The 16134-nt window shown below is 35.4% G+C and overlaps 1 protein-coding gene across 1 annotated transcript in view; it reads right to left on the reverse strand.

Moving 5' to 3' along the window:
- Window positions 1-201: 201 nt before the first annotated feature.
- Window positions 202-16134, reverse strand: part of LOC121390005 (arginine-glutamic acid dipeptide repeats protein-like) — a 19611-nt gene continuing 3678 nt past the window's right edge. Inside the window, exons 4-7 of the mRNA XM_041521698.1 lie at window positions 15369-15581; window positions 12753-13034; window positions 7542-7750; window positions 202-6105 (exon numbers count right to left, since the gene is read on the reverse strand). Of these exons, the coding sequence (XP_041377632.1) occupies window positions 6013-6105; window positions 7542-7750; window positions 12753-13034; window positions 15369-15581 (797 nt within the window). The 3' untranslated portion in view covers window positions 202-6012. The remainder of the gene's footprint in view (window positions 6106-7541; window positions 7751-12752; window positions 13035-15368; window positions 15582-16134) is intronic.

Here is a 16134-nt window from a genome sequence, read left to right on the forward strand (position 1 = left end):
TTGTTTCATATCTCTCAAGTTCAACACCACCCCAGATGATGATGATGATGATGATCATCATCATCATCATTATGCTGAGGACGATGATGATGATGATGATAAATTCAAGTCGCAATTAGAGAGCTTAACATACATCATTTTGTTTACTATGATTTTGTACAAATAACAACATGAGTAAAAAAAAATAACACAAGAACAAAGTTTTCAGTTTTTTAAGACCAGAAGTTTAATGAATGAAGGTTTGGCAACCGAGACCAAAATAATTTGGTTCTGTACAGTTCTCACATAAATACTACATTATTTGCAAAAACATCGTCATCTGTAATAATTATAAAACATCCCAGCATTTGAAATACAAAGAAAAGGCATTTGTACACAGACGTCCATGTATTGGACCAATTCAAATTTTAGTGATTGCAGATCGTGCACATTAAGAAAGTATCAAATAATGGGTTGATTCCAGAGCCAGCGCTTTCTTTAAGCGAACTGGGCAGTTGTTTAGGACAAGGCGATTTTAGGTGCACCGGCCCTCGTTTTGTTCTATTACAAATAATAGAATTACACCGAATAGGATAAATTCTATGTCTATGATAGCGCTAGTTTGCATCACGATGCTCATGGGTAATTACATGTATTAACAGAAAGCTAAGGTACAAAGGGGCGTAACTATAAAAACTTACTTAGTAGACGTTAATGTTCGTGAACGTAATTCAATGCAGTTATCGTTCCTGAACCCACTAGTTCTGTGTCTGGTGGTGCTCAAGGTACCACCGTCATTACAAGCTCTACAGACTTTTTTAAAGGGCATTTTAAACTAATATCTTACTCTTAGTATACATGGTGATTATTTTGATGACAGGGTTATTTTTAAAAATAGGATCTCTGTGTTTCATTTTAAATTTTAATTAAATATGTTTCTTTGTTGAAACCATCAATGGATCAAGTGTAAGTTTGAAAATATGGATTTTTAAAAATGTAATATTAGTGGAACGTTTTATTAATCAATCCAGAAAAAAAATGCCTCGAAGAAGTCTATATCTTTTGGAGTAAAATATCAAAAATGATTGTGCATCAAAGTGTTTTTATGAGTATGTGTGTGGTTTAACCAATACCAAAATTTAGCTGTTCAAAAGTCAACGAAGGCTATGAGAAATACAGTGTCTTGCCATTCCAGAATCAAAAGCAAATGCATATTAAAGTCATGCATGTACAGCTATGAAACTAAAAATTTAATCTTAAAAACTTATGTATTCACAATTAAGTTTTAAAAATAACCAAATAAATCTCTTGCCATTCTCTACAGCCACCATTTCTAGATAATAATATGAAAGGCATTTGTACAAGGCTTTCTTTCTTTGTTTCACTTCTTGACCTGGATGGGGAGATAAGCTCTCTTGCCCACCCCTAGTTATATAAAGTTCCAAAGTTAAAGAAAGTTTGTAAAAATCAAAGAGAACAGAGTTAATGCCACCTCAGAATCTAGAAATGGTGTCTGGTTTCAACAGAAGTACAAAAAGAACACAAATATTACCTTTGATTAAATATGTTTCACCATTTTAGACGATCACAACAGTTTTAATAATAATAATAATAATAATAATAATAATATATAATGCACCAGAATTTACAGTTCAAATTCTTGTCTTCATAAAAAACATATTATACACGTTTACAGATAATTTTAATTTAACTTAAAACATTTTGTATGGTGATAAAATACAATGAACTAATTCATTTACCTCCCCTTATCACGATACTCAAATTGGTCTTAAGGGGAGATAATCAACAAACAAAAAATATAGTTCAGTTCTCTCCCCTTAATTTGTCTCTAATAGAAACGTTTTGCATAAAAATAAAATAGTTCAGTTTACACATTAGACGTGTAGCAGTATGAATTACTCAACAATATATTTGGATCACTTTGAACTTTCACCCAGCCAAATGCTATTGAAGTTTTATATGGTGCTAATTTTGGCGATAAGGAGATAACCAACATATTTCCTGCCTTCTTAGTTATCTTCCCAAAACTAATTTCAGTTTAGTCAGCTGAAGAGGAAAGGAAGTCTGACTCATGGTCAAAACTGATAAGACACCTTCTGCTACTGCATATCATAGCCTTTAAAAAACGAGTATGGGAGAACTCGTTATAGTCCAAGAGAGATCACCCATCAAATTTAGAGCAATGTTTGTGTTGCCTCCCATTAATGTATTTTAGTTTAATCAAGTAAAGATTGCCCCCACCTACATCTCAATCATCTTTATAAAGGGTACTTTCAGTTTTACAAAGTCAAGGGGAGAGAATTGAACACGTTGAGCCAACTTTACAATGTCTGCTTTTGTCTTACACAAGTCAAATTACATGCATTTACAATGTTTATGCACCTGTGTCGGTGTGCGATTTTGGATTAAAAAATTTAAGTGTCATAAGGACTCCCTGTTTACAAATCTTTAGAGCCCGCCACCAACCCAGCGATCCCTGCTGTGCGTCTCCAGTAGAACAGAAAATACATTACATATTTTGATTAAATCCATGGAAAAGATCGCTATTCAAGACTCTGGTTTCCCAGGATTTTGAGATATATGTTGACTGTGTCATTTCGAAGAATCAATTCATTTATACAAATAATTGTTTTGAGCCAATCTAGAGAGTCCTATAGGAGTTCTGCAAGCCTCGGGCTCCCGGACTCTCCTCAAAATCACACACTGAACCTGTGTTTAAAAAAGATGGACTCCGTAAATTTTGCCCTTTATTTTTAGTTAGTTGTTTTCTCCTATTAGCTTAAAGTGTACTTTCAGTTTTGCTCAAGATCTCGGCTTTTGGGAATCCTCGGTCTGCTGAATTTGTCCAATCAACACATCTGATACATACAGAAGCTCTCATTGTCCAACATTTCTGTACAACAATGAGGTTTGTCATCACACCAAATGATTGGTTAACCCTTTAAACCATATGAACAAGACAATTTAAATACAATGAATATTGCAATGAAGAAACTTAGTGGTGAAAGGGTTAATCAACATGATGTCCACCCATCTATGTTGTACACAGAACTGTCCCATGATTAATGACCACATAAAAAAAAAAAAAAAAAAACAAAAACAACAACATTACAATTTGTCTAAAAGTCTCAGTTTTACTGGACAAAAAGACAAACAACCAAAAAAAAAATGTTCACAACAGTTACGTTATCTATTAAGACATAAAAACATTTAAAATTTACAAATATTATAAACACGTTTATAGATTTGCTTATGACACAAATCTTTGGCCACTGCCAAGCTCGACTCGGGATAGTCATGTCAAATGACTTGAAATACACATGATAATTTGTAGGTTTTTTTAATACTTCAGCTACACACAAACATTTCTTTCAAATAAAATATTAAATAGCACACTCTTATATCCATCAAAAAAATGTGAATTCCATTTTCAGATACACATGTAGTTGCCATAAAACTTACATGGGTCTTTAATACGAATTTGAACCAACATATATCGTCCACTGTCGGTTCACCTTTTATGCTGCAATGCTCATTTACAATTGCCACTTGTAGTGTACATGCATATATAATTTATGTCAGTCATTTTAGACGACTGTGAAGATGAAGACTGTGATATAAATAACAGTCAAGGATTACCTCCCTTGCTTAACAGTCTCCACTGTTCATAGTCAGGCCAAGAAAAATCAAAACATCAGATTGATAAAACTGATGCAGTCTTCAACCTTTCTCGAATGTTTTAGTCTTATGTTTGTTTGAGTTTTTCTTTTCTTTTCGTACATACACTGCTACCCGTCCACACATTTTATTGCTGTTTCCATGTTTATCTGAATCACATTGAATTAACATATTGCAAAGAGAAATGGTCCAACACTACGGCCATTTTACTTGTGTTCTGTACACATGCTGAAATCCATTTTCAGGACAACAGTTTACATTCTACACCAGTCTACACACCTTGTGAAAACAAGGCTTGGATTCGATCACCCTGTCTTGTCATCCTTAAAACACTAGAATACACATATGGATCAGATCAATTCCAAGTCTCAAGCCACAGATTTAACTTCTGCATTCTGTCAACATCCTGAAATAAGTCTTCAGAAAAACGGTATAATTCTGTAGTCTGAACATCCTGCAAGACATGATATGGATTATATCAGCCAGTCCCAAACATACTGTAGCTTTAGAGTATACAATACAGATTTTATTAGCCAGTCCCAAACATCCTGTAGCTTTAGAGTATACGATATAGATTTTATTATTTCCAGATATGATTTAATATGAAGGTTCGATACTTGTTAAAATCACTTGCATATAACAGTACTTAGTAACTTGTTAACTGGTAAAGTTCTTATTGTCCTGGAAAAAGTATATTTTCCCTGAATACATGGCTGCCATTTGTATGCACAAGTACCTTCTGTCATTTCATTAACATTGAGATAAAAAGATACAAGGTACTTTTCTTAAAATATGGCTGCCATTGTACTTGGATTGGGTCTCTCTCCACAAGTTATATTTCTAGAGAGACCAAGTAAATTTTTTAATTATTATTTTAAAACATGGATGCATGCCATTGTACTTGGATTGGGTCTCTCTCCACAAGTTATATTTCTAGAGAGACCAAGTAATATTTTTTTCTTATTTTAATTTTAAAACAGGGATGCCATTTTAGCTGGACTAGCTCTCTCTCAACACATTATTTTGCAACAGAACATAATATAATTATGGATCAACCATTTTCACTGTACATCACTTTGATTCATAGGGTAATCATTGTTTTGTCCTCAAGACATGTTCCATTGTCCTTGCACAATGGAATAAACACTGAACCGTATTATGTTTTTTTTTTTCTCCAGGAATATTCTAGTGGAATCTACAGACATTTTGTACTAGAACATGTAGGTTGGCAGTCACTGAGTCGGTCCATTTAGTTCCGCACTTGAAACATATGCAATGTATTCAAAGAGTCAATAAATTGACCTCTGAACTGTACACCGGAAAAAAACATACACTGTACAAGTGTCACAACTGAAGATAAACATTATTTTCAGTCTTCACTCACCCATAAACTAAGGTCATTTTCCCCATCATCCGAGGTTGTTACATATGCTCACATACTTGTTTTAAAGTGAGTGTCTTCAGCTGAAATTACTCTCTTTTTTTAAGTTTGACTGAGACCAGTTATTTTTTACTGAACTTAAGAAGTGTTTTCTTGTGAAGTTCACTTTGGGCGTTTTCCCTCATGTTTAGGCAATTTCCATTTAATTTCTAAGAAAAACTGAACATTTTAGCTGAAATTCTGATATTTTCACTAACATTCTGGTATTCTCCAGTAAATCCATGTTCACATGTATTTCACATGAAAATTAGAGCATTTTTCCTGCTGTTTAAGTTATTTTCCCTGAATGTTGGTCATTCCCCCTGAAGTTCATTTACTTTCTATGAAGCTGGAGTATTTTCCACGAAGTTTGTGCTGTTCCCAAAAAATTTGGAAAAATTAATGACATTTGGGGTATTTTTTCTTAAGTCCAGCTTAAGTCTTTTTCTTAAGTCTTTCCTAACTTCTGGATATTTTTTCTGAAGTTCATCGGTCTTTTCCGAAGTCTGGATATTTTTTCTGAAGTCCAGCTGTCTTTCCCGAAGTCTGGATATTTTTTCTGAAGTCCAGCTGTTTTTCCTGAAGTCTGGATTTTTTTATGAAGTTCAGATGTCTTTCCTGAAGTCTGGATATTTTTTATGAAGTTCAGATGTCTTTCCTGAAGTCTGGATATTTTTTTTGAAGTCCAGCTGTCTTTTCTGAAGTCTGGATATTTTTTCTGAAGTCCAGCTGTCTTTCCTGAAGTCTGGATATTTTTTCTGAAGTTCCAATATTCCCCTAACGTTTACTTCCATTTCCTGCTAGCTTGTCAATTCAGATAGCCATCCACATTTTATCTATAATCTATTTCATCCATTTTGGTAACACGAAGCACATGGAAACTCTGTACTCGGTATGGGGGGGGGGGGAGATACTCAGTGAGGGGGGAGGTGTCCGGTAGCACCGTATCTCTCCCGATCTATCGCAAGTTGACGTTGAAGAGCATCGTGATGAGCTTGTGCAGACAGCTGAAAAAAATAAAATAATAAAAAATAAATAAAATAAATAAATAACTAAATAACTAAAATAATATACCATTTGTGCCATTAACAAGTTTTTAATTTTATCTCATTAATGTCATTCTTATGTGAGTACTCTACCGGCTGATTCAGATCCTGCAGTGTTGTTAGTCACCAGCCTTGGTGGTGTTGTGGTTGAGCCATCCAACATAAGACTGGTAGGTACAGGGTTCATAGCCCGGTACCGGCTCCAACCGAGAATGAGTTTTAATGACAATGTGTAGGTGTAAGACCACAACACCCTCTTCTCTCTCACTAACTACTAACTCACTGTCCTGAACAAACCGCCCAGATAACTGAGTAGTGTGCCCAGGACAGCTTGCTTGAACCTTAATTGGATATAAGCACGAAAATAAGTTGAAGTGAAAAATGAAATGTGTTACAAGTGAAGGTACACAAAAATATGTGTAAAGTTTCCATTAAAACGAGACTTTTAACCACTGAAACTTTTTCGTAGGGAAAACCATGTATTTTTCAAAATGGCGTAAAGGGAGTTATCACAATATGGAAATGAACTCTTCCTATAGTCTGCTGTAAACAACTGTCAACGCTTTTCTTACATCTACAGTGAAACCCCTCTAAACCGGACAACCTCTGTACCAAGTAAAATATTCGGTTTTAAGAGGTATCCGGTTTAGAGGTTAAGTTATATCCTGCTTGTTAAAAAAGTGAACGTGAAAAACGTCTGGTTTTGTGGGAATTCCAGTTTACAAAGCTTTCACTGTATACTAGTATTGGCTTATGATATATGGGCTGATGGTGTTACATACAAATATAGAACTTTTGCGAAAGAATATATACCACGAGACTGTGCAGAACAATGTATGTGAAGTTCTGTATTTATTACATATTTTCTTTTATGTTTTACAAAAAATGTTTTTTAATTTAACGTCATAACAACACTTTATTAAATCTATGATCAAAACTCCTTTCATGGATTTACTTAACGTTAAGAATCATACTCTGCGACAGCCTTGTGTAATGTTTCAAATACGATGTGACGTCATTTATAAATCATATATGACGCCAGTAAATAAAAGGCACCAACTGCAGTAAAAATAAAAAGCAAATTCCCCATTTAAAAGGAAAAGGAAGCAAATGTTTTAATTAACAACGCACTCAACACATTTTATTTACGGTTATATGGCGTCAGACAGATGGTTAAGGACCACACAGATACTGAGAGAGGAAACCCGCTGTCACCACTTCATGGGTTACTCTTTTCGATTAGCAGCAAGGGATTTTTTATATGCACCATCCCACAGACAGGGTAGTACATACCACAGCCTTTGATATGCCAATTTCAAAATGTCTTTATCACTATAGTAAGATTGAATAGGTATGTAATAAACATATAGAAGTGATAATGATGAAGTGTTTCTCACCTGATGTGCCACCGCTGGATCGACGTACATCCGACTGTAGAGCTCTCGCTGTAACAGTTCATGTTCTCGACTCCCCGGGATCACGTGGGGCGGGGCCATCCCCGGGGGCAGGCAAGACAGAGGGTGAGGGGCCGATGTTCCTGCCCCCGGTGCTGCCGCTGCTGCAGCCGCTGCACTTTGTCCAAGAAGGCTGGACATAGGATCTGCTCCTGGAAAAATTAAAATATACACAACATAAATTAACATAAATTATTCAGATTTATTTAGTTCATGCATGAATATGAATTTGCTTTTTAGTTAAATAAACCATAAGAGAGCATATATTATTCAGATTTATATAATTCATGCCTGAATATGAATCTGGTTTTTAGTCAAATAAACCATTACAGAGCATACATTTACAAAAATTATTTAGATTTATAAATTAACAAATTATGAAGATTACATTAGTTCAGGCATGAATTAAGATCTGCTACAGGGTTAAATTAACATGAATTATGATGATTTATACAGATCATGCATGAATTAGGATCTTATGGGTAAAGTAAACCAATACAGAGCATAAATTAACATAAATTATGAAGATTAACATAGTTCAAGCATGAATTAGGATCCGCTCCAGGGTTAAACAAACCAATACAGAGCATATATTTACATAAATAATTAAGATTTATATAATTCATGCAATCAGAAATCACGAGTTAAATGATATGGACTAGCTAAACAACAAATGACCAATCAGAAATAAGATTGGAAGTGTATTCAGTACTAACAATTTCTGATTTGCTAAGCAATAATTACTCAATCCAAAATGATATCCAAAAAATGAATATGTTGACAAACAATTTTACTTAATTCAAAAGTCCCAATGAGAGCTCATTTCAAAAACTAGAGAAACAAATGTGACTGAAACTGGCTGGCACTATGTTCTTAAAGCTGCAGAACCTAATTTTAACCCATTAAAAATGGACACCGAGTCTTTATAACCATTACATCTCAGAGGTATGTGCGGGTTTTGGGTTTTTTTTAAATATGCATTTCGTGGCATTACAAACACAAGAATGACGAGAGAGAGAGAGAGAGAGAGAGAGAGAGAGAGAGAGAGAGAGAGAGAGAGAGAGAGAGAGAGAGAGAGAGAGAGAGAGAGAGAGAGAGAGAGAGAGAGAGAGAGAGAGAGAGAGAGACAGAGACAGAGACAGAGAGACAGAGACAGAGAGAGAGAGACACACAGAGAGAAAAAACACCCTTTTAACATGCTCCTATACCACTAAGGTTTTCAGGCATGTCTATCCCGGACCCTCGATAGCCAGTGATCTGGTTCGGGACAGAATAGGAATGGACAATTTATAATTATTATACCAAAATGGAATTGGGATTTTAATAATAATAAAAATATTTTAGAAAGCACTAGAAAAACCCATTTAATTATTATTAAAAAAATCTAACACTATTATTATTAATTAAAAAAATTTTCACAAATAATTTAAATCAGGCAGTTCAAAAAGTGAATGTAAAAATATTTAATCTCAAAAGAATTTTAGCCATAAGGAGGTAAAGTGGAAAGTTGGGCTTAAGCCTCACAGGTTGAATGACTAGAAACACATTGGATGATGTTTGGAAAGAGATAATCTATACAATAAAACTGAAGTAATGTTGAAGTTCAATTATCAAAGATGGCTCCAACAATTAAAAATGTATCGTATTGTTTAAAAACTAGGGTCAGTCACATAACTGTCATAGCTGGTGAGACAAAGACTGGGACACTAAGTGCAGAGAGAGAACTGTGAAAGTATAAAAATAAATGATGGACTTAAAAACAACAAAAATGGGAGTACTGGGATGGATGGTGGTGGACTTTTGTTTCAATAGCCACATTCAAGGGAGACAATCATACCACATGACAACTGAAAACTGGACAGTTACAAACAACAGATTATAAATCTCACATATCACCCATTGAATGGGAATGCCAAACCCACATCCACCCCAACCCTGAATTGTGTTAGAATTCCAAAGGTGATGTAATTTAGATATTGTGGGATTCCATCTCATCTTATACTTTGGATCCAAAATGTGGGATTTAGCAGAGAATCGAGCTATATCATTTGCAGCCAGCATACTATTAAACTGAGACACGAGGAATCCATGAGGCTCTCACTAGAAGCAGAGATAGATTAAAACTACAAACGACTTCACCGAGTTTCATATCTTTCCACGCTCATATCCAATTAATATTTAAGCACTTTGTCCTGGACAAACACTTGGTTATCAGGGCTTCTTAGTGCTATTAAATTGTAAAACCACTGTAGGCTATGACGTCACTACAGCGCATTGCCATAGTGATGTCATAGCCTACAATGGTTTCATGATTTCGTAGGGCTAAGATAGCTTCGAAAATATGGGCCCTGGTCTGTTTCCAAATTTGATGACACCTATTGCAATAACTGGAAAATGTATTGCTGTTTCCATCTGTGGTTTGACACATTTTAATAATCGTATACACATGGGGGAGTGTCAAAAACACACCAAAAATATTAGTGCCATGCACTGAACACCTACCTCATTGTAATTGCAATTTTAGAATATACCATGTCCGTCATAAATTGGGTTTTTTTTTTTTTTCTTGTTTTTTTCCAGGGGGAGGGGGCAGAAAGAAGATGAATATGACCTAATGACATACATGTGTGTAAGAAGGAAGGACAGAAATGTTTTATTTAACGACGCACTCAACACTACATAAAAATTACAATAAAATTCAATTTGAGCGTTTTAAACCAAAACAACATTATCAGCACCAGGCCTGGTGCTTATAAATCTTTTAGAGTCTAGACTCGAGACTAATAGAGTCTGAGACAGTAACATCATGACAACGCGGTACAGATTGTATGCATGTGACGTCATTTGAGATTGAGTCTGGACTCTAAAAGTTTTATAAGCAAGGGCCCAGACTTTCGACTAAAGAGTAAACAAACTGAATATCACTAAACTTATTCATTTCATTCCAACTTACTTTGGTGCTTATATAAAATTAAGGTTCAAGCACGCTGTCCTGGGCACACACCTCAGCTATCTGGGCTGTCTGTTCAGGACAGTGGGTTAGTTGGTTAGTGGTTAGTGAGAGAGAAGAGGGTGTAGTGGTCTTACACCTACCCATTGAGTCGTTAAAACTTGCTCTGGGTGGGAGCCGGTACCAGGCTGCGAACCCTGTACCTATCAGCCTCATGACCGATGGCTTAACCACGACACCACCACCAAGGCCGGTTAAACTTTTTCAATGGTACACATGTATATACTATGAATTGTAAGGGAAGTAGCTCTGTACTCTGTATTCAGTTTTACTTATCATGCAATTTCTACTTGAATGACCAAATGGTTGTCGGCCTCCCATTAAGTTGAATAAACTCGCTCTGGGTATCGAGCCAGTACCAGGATGCGAACCCAGTACCTACTAGCCTTAATGCTAATGGATTAGTCATTATATCAGTGAGGCTGGTTTTCTGATGCCATGATACACAGGTTTTTAATATAGATATAAATTATACACTGCTTCAGTGTTTACATTCCTAGATATATATTTAGTAAAAATGTACACAGAATAGCTCATATAGTGGGGTATGTTATTGTTGTTTGGTTTGTTTTTGTTTGGGTTTTGTTGTTTGGTGTGTGTGTGTGGGGGGGGGGGGGGGGGGGGGGGGGGGGGGGGGGCATGTTTTTTTCAAAATTTTCTTGTATTTTTCTGTGAACTTTTTTCCTATTAATATTTCCTAAGAGTGTTTTATATATATAATACTACCACAGTCAGGTTTTTCGTATTTCTTTTATTCAACTATTGTTTTGTTTGTTGTTTTTTCCAAGTTTGCTGTATATGACATTTTTATTTGATCGGATCATTGAAGAACAAGATGCCAGAGATGTTTCTGCCATAGATGTTTAGTCTATAACCCAGTTCAGTATTCATGGGCATTCATTTGTTTCTAAATAAAGCATGAGGGAAAACATGATGGCAATAGCAAGGATGCAACACCCAAACACAAGTACACTAAACATATGTTATTCAACAAAATACATAACCCTGTTATCTAGTCTTTTTTTACAATACCAGCCCAAAATATTCAGAAAAAAAATATAAATCTAATAATATAAAATACATGTTTACTTCTACAAATAGCAGAAAGAAAGAATATTATTAACAAAAGATTATTAATAGCATTCTTTCGGCAAAACAACCATTTTTTTCTTCAATTTTGAACTGATTTTGTGTTGCAATTTCAGTTTATAAATTTCGATCAATGTTCGACAAAATTTTCCATGTGCTAAGTTATTTCACCAGATACACTTAATATGCATAAACAAATAATGCAAAAGGATTGAGGGAACAAATATAACAAATAAACTACACAACTACTTGCAAATGAAACATTTAATACATGCAAATAAGATAAATCAATAAACAAGTTGTAAAGAAAATATTATAGTTTTAAAATTACTGTTGCTTTTTAAAACAAATACAACCAACTTTTTAGGGCTCTTTTTAAGCAGTTAAAAAAAAAAAAAGATCCAAAAATAAAAAAAGTTTGGTTACTTTTGTCATCGATTTGATAAGCTAAATTCTTTTTTCCCAAAGCCTAAGAAGCTTGGATTAAATTCGAAAGATCCAACTTATTTCTTTTAAATTAAAGCTAAATATAGATTTTAAAAGATCTACACCGAAATTCTCTATAAAATTTTGAAAAACAAATACAACAAATTATTTTTCAAAAAAAAAGAAGTGATTTTAACATTAATTTTAAAATTTGGAAAAGAGTAAAAAAAAAAAAAAAAAAAAATTCAATTTAAAATAATAAAAACCCCGCTTATATATTTTAAATTTTATTTTTAAATAAACAAAAATTTTAATTATTTTTTTAGGCTTATTATGAGAGGGGAGCGGGTCGGATAACGAAACTTACTAGAAAATTGAAAAGCCAAATGCGATGGGTCTATGAGGCTCCTATCTGGCTTTGAGCGTAGGTAAGAGTCATTCGATACTCTTTGCATGAAGACCATTTCGCTACTAAGACGTTGTGAGTATATTTGGTATATCATTCTTCCGCTCAACTGATCGTTTTGGAGCACATCTGGAACGACAAGTTGAAAAAGATGGTTGTTAAGGAGAGACAGAAACACGACCCAGTCCACCCTACACCATTTATCATATCATACTCGGCTTACCTGGCCCCAACGGCGGGTATAAGTGCGGAAACTGTGGCGAACCCGTCAAAGGGTGGGGCGATCCATTCCCGTTCCAGGGGAGTCCATCCTGGGGGTGGACATGGAGGTGCGTGTGGGAGTGGGCATGCGTATGCATGTGGGCATGCATCGCAGCCGCCATCTGCATGCGCAGGACCGGGTCGGAGGCCATTCTTTCGGCCTGGAAGCGTTCGGCCGACACTCGCTCCATCTCACGCTGGTAAACCTGTTCACCTGTCAGAAACGGCAAGCTCACTTGCAAGCCTAAACAACACACATCATGTACACTATCATGTACTCAAATGTTAATTCTTTTGCTGTTGAATAAACCTAAACAACACATACCATGTACACTATCATGGACTCAAATTTTAACTATTTTACTGTTGAATAAACCTGATTTAAGCCTAAACAACCAGTGTTTGAGATTAATGGTATCCCGATATCTCGGAGATACCAAAATTTCTTTCTGGATACTAGACTTCAAGAACCCAGTATTCCACCGGGATACCATATAATGTTGTTTGTTTGGTTTTTTAATCCTGCGTTTTTATTTTTCGCTGAAACAATTAAAGTCGTTATTTACTGATGAACTTAAAGCAAGAGTGGTCAAGTTTGTTACAATGTTATTTATAAATTTCATTTAAGTGGGATACTAAATTCTCAGGTGGGATACCACATTTTGAAATGTTAGTATCGAACTGGGATACTGCCCAAACACACATCATGTACACTATCATGTACTCAAATTTTAACTCTTTCATTGTTGAATAAACCTGATTTAAGTCTGAACAACACACATCATGTACGCTATCATGTACTCAAATTTTAACTCTTTTACTGTTGAATAAATCTGATTTAAGTCTGAACGACACACATCATGTACACTATCATGTACTCAAATTTTAACTCTTTTACTGTTGAATAAATCTGAAAGTCTGAACGACACACATCATGTACACTATCATGTACACTATTGGAGGTTTAACTCTCTTTCTCTGTTGAATAAACCTAAACAACACACATCATGTACATTATTGGAGGTTTAACTCTTTCACTGGTGAAGTTGTAACTCTTACAATGTTGAATAAATCTGATGTAAACCTAAACACACATCATGTATATTATTGGCAGTTTTAACTCTTTCACTGTTGAATAAATTTATGTCAGCCGAAAAAACAACAACCTTTCATGTTCACTATTGAAGTTGAACTCTTTCACTGTTGAATAAATTTATGTCAGCCGAAAAAACAACATTTCATGTACACTATTGAAGTTTAACTCTTTCACTGTTGAATAAATAAGAGTTTAAACTCTTTTACTGTTAATTAAGTCTCTTAATAAATAAAAAAAACCCCACACATATTATGTATGCTATTGGAGTTTTAACCTTTTTACTGTTGAATAAACCTGATGTAAACCTAAACACATATGTATGCTACATTATGTACGCTGTTGGAGTTTTAACTCTTAACTGTTGAATAAACCTGATGTAAGCCCAATCATTCAACAGTCTGTTCAATAAAATGTTTTGTATATGATGCACTCATTGATATACTTTTAATTCTTAAATTTTTCAACATACCATTGCCATTGTAACAAATAATGGCCTCTGAAAATGGCCAAACAAATCAAATACATTAGGATTAAAAAAGGTTCTCACCAAATTGGTAAACATGAATTAACCTTTACATTTCATTTTCAAAACTGCTAGATCAAGCTTTTGGTTGAATGACACCACTAGAGCACACTGATTTATTAATCATCAGCTATTGGATGTTAAATATTTGGTAATTTTGACAGTCTTATAGAGGAAACCCCCTACATTTTTCCATTAGTAGCAAGAGATCTTTTATATGCACCATCCCAGAGACAGGATAACACATACCATGACCTTTGATAGGAATATGAACATTTACCTAATGCTATCGCGTCTTGGGGTTTTTGGGGTGGGGTTTTTTTTAATAAACACCCTAGCTCTCATTTTAACAGTTTATTTTAAGACGAAAAAAAGCTCTATGGGATAGCACTGAATAAGAATGGCTGGAAGGAATCCACATTTAAATTTTACAGGACATAGCTCTTTAAAATACCCAATTCCTTAGTAATAGCTACAACACACACACACACACACACACACACACCCCCACACACACACACACCCCACCCATCTCAAACACCTATGATTAAAAATAAGACTGTCTGAGCACTTTCTGGATATTCCGTGTTCTTATATCAAAGAGCCTGTATCCAGTAATTTGTGGATCTACTAAACACTACCAGAAGTTGAAATTGGCTGAAATTTCTGCCAAAATGTTCCGGGCCCGAATCAAAATGGAGCCAGACAAACATGATGTGTGAATATAAACCTAAAATAAGAGCTGGGTCCTGTTCCACAAAGCAATCTTTAACCCTAAGATCACCTTATGTACATAGCTACCTTATGCACTAAGGTGATCTTAGTGCTAAGATCGCTTCGTGGAACGGGGCCCACGTCTGCTGAGACTACAGCCAAACATATCTCCCAGCAAGAACTGCTCGGTACAGCAGTATTTCGACCACTGACTAGTCTACTATGTATAAAAAAACTGCACTCACCAAGTCTATCTTGCTTTTCTCTCTCTCTTGCCATCAGGTCACTGGCCAGACTAGAAGGAGGGTAGACTCCCGGAATATGAGGGTTGCCTGGGTGACCACTTCCCTGGATGGGAACGATGCCGGAGGGTATGCCACCACCGCCGAATCGCCGCTGTAACTCCAGCCACTGCGGGTCCAGAGGATTCGCACCAGGCGGCATCAGTCGCTCCAAACCTGGAAAAGGGAGAGAAGCATGTTTTAGGTCCGGAAGTAGGTGTTAATGAACCAGAGTGCTCTCCCCTGGATTACAAATGATATATTCAGGATACTGTAAAATGGTGTTTTGTTAGAAAATATGTTCTTTTTCACCCCTTTCTCTCCCTAGCTTATTTATACCACCACCACCAAAAATCACCCACCCGTCTCTGTCTCTCTGTCTGTCTCTGTCTCTCTGTGTGTGTGTGTGTGTGTCTCTCTCTCTCTCTCTCTCTCTCTCTCTCTCTCTCTCTCTCTCTCTCTCTCTCTCTCTCTCTCTCTCTCTCTCTCTCTCTCTCTCTCTCTCTCTCTCTCTCTCTCTCAATATTTATATATTTAAGTACTTTAAAAATGAGATTATGGTGATCTTTTTTTTATCAATTGAATTGCTTCATCTGTATTTGTAATTGTATTATTAAAGACACTGAATGTTGACAATTTTACATTTTAAGTAATAAAGGCACTTGCTACAAATTTACAACATCAATGCTACCAAAATAAACCTCAGATATTACGAGTCAACAATGTGTTA

This window comes from Gigantopelta aegis, chromosome 15 (assembly GCF_016097555.1).
Source record: "Gigantopelta aegis isolate Gae_Host chromosome 15, Gae_host_genome, whole genome shotgun sequence".
NCBI lineage: Eukaryota > Metazoa > Mollusca > Gastropoda > Neomphalida > Peltospiridae > Gigantopelta > Gigantopelta aegis.